The 2,500-nt window shown below is 44.5% G+C and overlaps 1 protein-coding gene across 3 annotated transcripts in view; it reads left to right on the plus strand.

Annotated features, from left to right (window-relative positions):
• eng (endoglin) overlaps nt 1–2,500 on the plus strand; it is a 65,431-nt gene that overhangs the window by 51,659 nt on the left and 11,272 nt on the right. For all 3 annotated transcript variants that reach the window (XM_042060636.1, XM_042060638.1, XM_042060637.1), the window contains 2 exons: nt 1,830–2,001; nt 2,214–2,385. In XM_042060636.1, coding sequence (XP_041916570.1) covers nt 1,830–2,001; nt 2,214–2,385 — 344 coding nt within the window. The remainder of the gene's footprint in view (nt 1–1,829; nt 2,002–2,213; nt 2,386–2,500) is intronic.

The raw sequence follows: 2,500 nt of genomic DNA on the forward strand, positions 1-2,500 counted from the left end.
TTTGACACCAGATCTCCATAGATATATCTCACTTGTCATCAGTGATGCCTGTTGGATTTGACACCAGATCTCCACAGATACATCTCACTTGTCATCAGTGATGCCTGTTGGATTTGACACCAAATCTCTATAGATATATCTCACTTGTCATCAGTGGTGCTGCCTGTTGGATTTGACACCAGATCTCTATAGATATATCTAACTTGTCATCAGTGGTGCTGCCTGTTGGATTTGACACCAGATCTCCACAGATACATCTCACTTGTCATCAGTGATGCCTGTTGGATTTGACACCAAATCTCTATAGATATATCTCACTTGTCATCAGTGGTGCTGCCTGTTGGATTTGACACCAGATCTCTATAGATATATCTAACTTGTCATCAGTGGTGCTGTCTGTTGGATTTGACACCAGATCTCTATAGATATATCTCACTTGTCATCCGTGGTGATGCCTGTTGGATTTGACACCAGATCTCCATAGACACATCTCAGTTGTCATCAGTGATGCCTGTTAGATTTGACTCCAGATCTCTCTCTATATATATATCTCACGTGTCATCGGTGATGCCTTTTGGATTTGACTCCAGATCTCTATATATATATATCTCACTTGTCATCAGTGATGCCTGTTGGATTTGACACCAGATCTATACACTTGTCATCAGTGATGCCTGTTAGATTTGACTCCAGATCTCTCTATATATATATATCTCACGTGTCATCAGTGATGCCTTTTGGATTTGACTCCAGATCTCTATATATACATCTCACTTGTCATCAGTGCTGCTGCCTGTTGGATTTGACTCCAGATCTCTATATATACATCTCACTTGTCATCAGTGATGCCTTTTGGATTTGACTCCAGATCTCTCTATATATATATATCTCACTTGTCATCAGTGATGCCTTTTGGATTTGACTCCAGATCTCTATATATATATATCTCACGTGTCATCAGTGATGCCTTTTGGATTTGACTCCAGATCTCTATATATATATATCTCACGTGTCATCAGTGATGCCTTTTGGATTTGACTCCAGATCTCTATATATACATCTCACTTGTCATCAGTGCTGCTGCCTGTTGGATCAGTACTCCCATTCCATCTCTGCCGAACTTACCATAATACAACAAGGTGTCTAGAGATTTATCTAAGGACTGTGTGTCTAAGTGTGTGTGTGTGTGTGTGTATGTGTGTGTTAGTGACCGTACTGTACTGTATGTATTTATGTGGATTTGGAGCCAAATTCCAGTCTCCCTTCCATTGACGCACAGAGTTGAAAAGGTCCCATTTCCAGCCCTCTCTCAGGAAGTGAAGTAGGCACCAGGGCTCCAGCGGGGTTGAGCAGGGGGCCCGCGGACACCAGACCATAATAAACATTTCTGTTCAAACGCTTCTGGCAGCACACTGGGTTTGGGGAGTTAAGGATGGGGGTCAGTCAGACACACTTTGCAAACATGAGATAAAGAGCTTAAAAAAGCAACTGACTCGCTTGATTCAACAGCACCAAAAGGAGGGCACAAACACATGGCGCACTCAAGAGACGTCGGGAAGGGTCGTTAGTCGTTGAAAGCGGCACGTTTAGAAAGAACCGCAGAGCCGTGAATAGCAGAAATGACCAGAGACTCACTAGAAAGCCTAAGCAGTGACACTTTGAGGAAGTGCTGCGCTGGTCAGCTGTGATGGTCAGTCTGTGTCCAGAGCTGATATGCAGGTCAGTTGGTGTGGAGTGTGACTCGAGGTCAGTTGGTGTGGAGTGTGAGTGGAGGTCAGTTGGTGTGGAGTGTGACTTGATGACTGATGTCGTCTTATTCCCCCCCTCAGGTCCCAGAGACGGTGACCATTCAACCACCTGCATTACAGTCGACATCAGTACTAGAACACTTTCCCCTGGAAACAGAGGAGCTCTTGAAGTGGGCCAGTGATAAGTTTGGTGGCGTAACATCCTTTACAGAAGTGCAGAACCCAACAACATTCAGTTTCACCCAAAGTCCTGGTAAGACTCGATCATACAGTATATGCTAGACAGCCGCATACATTCCACATGTCTACCCACAGAGTTGTGTAACAGCACAAAGCAGTCGTGTAGTAGTAGTAGTGGTATTAGTAGTAGTAGTAGTAGTAGTGGTAATATTTGTATCAGTATTATCTTTTCTAAATGACCAGATAAAAATGGTCCATCCTCCATGTTGTGCTTGGCCTCTCCAGCCTCAGGTCCAAACTGCACCTTGAGCCCCATTGAGAACATTCCCATGGAGGTGGTCAAGTCATCAAGCCAAGATCACGTGATCAACTCATCATCTGTGAAGTCCTGCTACCTTCCAGCCAGCCATCAGAAGCAGCTGCACATCATCAATATCCCCGAAGACACTGGCATCCGGTGAGACGTCTCTGTGTGCCTCTGCTGTGGACATACTAGGACATGCGATGTCATAACGTTAAAGATGACGCACAGGGCAATGTCATGTCATGTCATGCACACACACACTTTTGTC

This window comes from Alosa sapidissima, chromosome 13, assembly GCF_018492685.1.
Source record: "Alosa sapidissima isolate fAloSap1 chromosome 13, fAloSap1.pri, whole genome shotgun sequence".
Lineage (NCBI taxonomy): Eukaryota > Metazoa > Chordata > Actinopteri > Clupeiformes > Clupeidae > Alosa > Alosa sapidissima.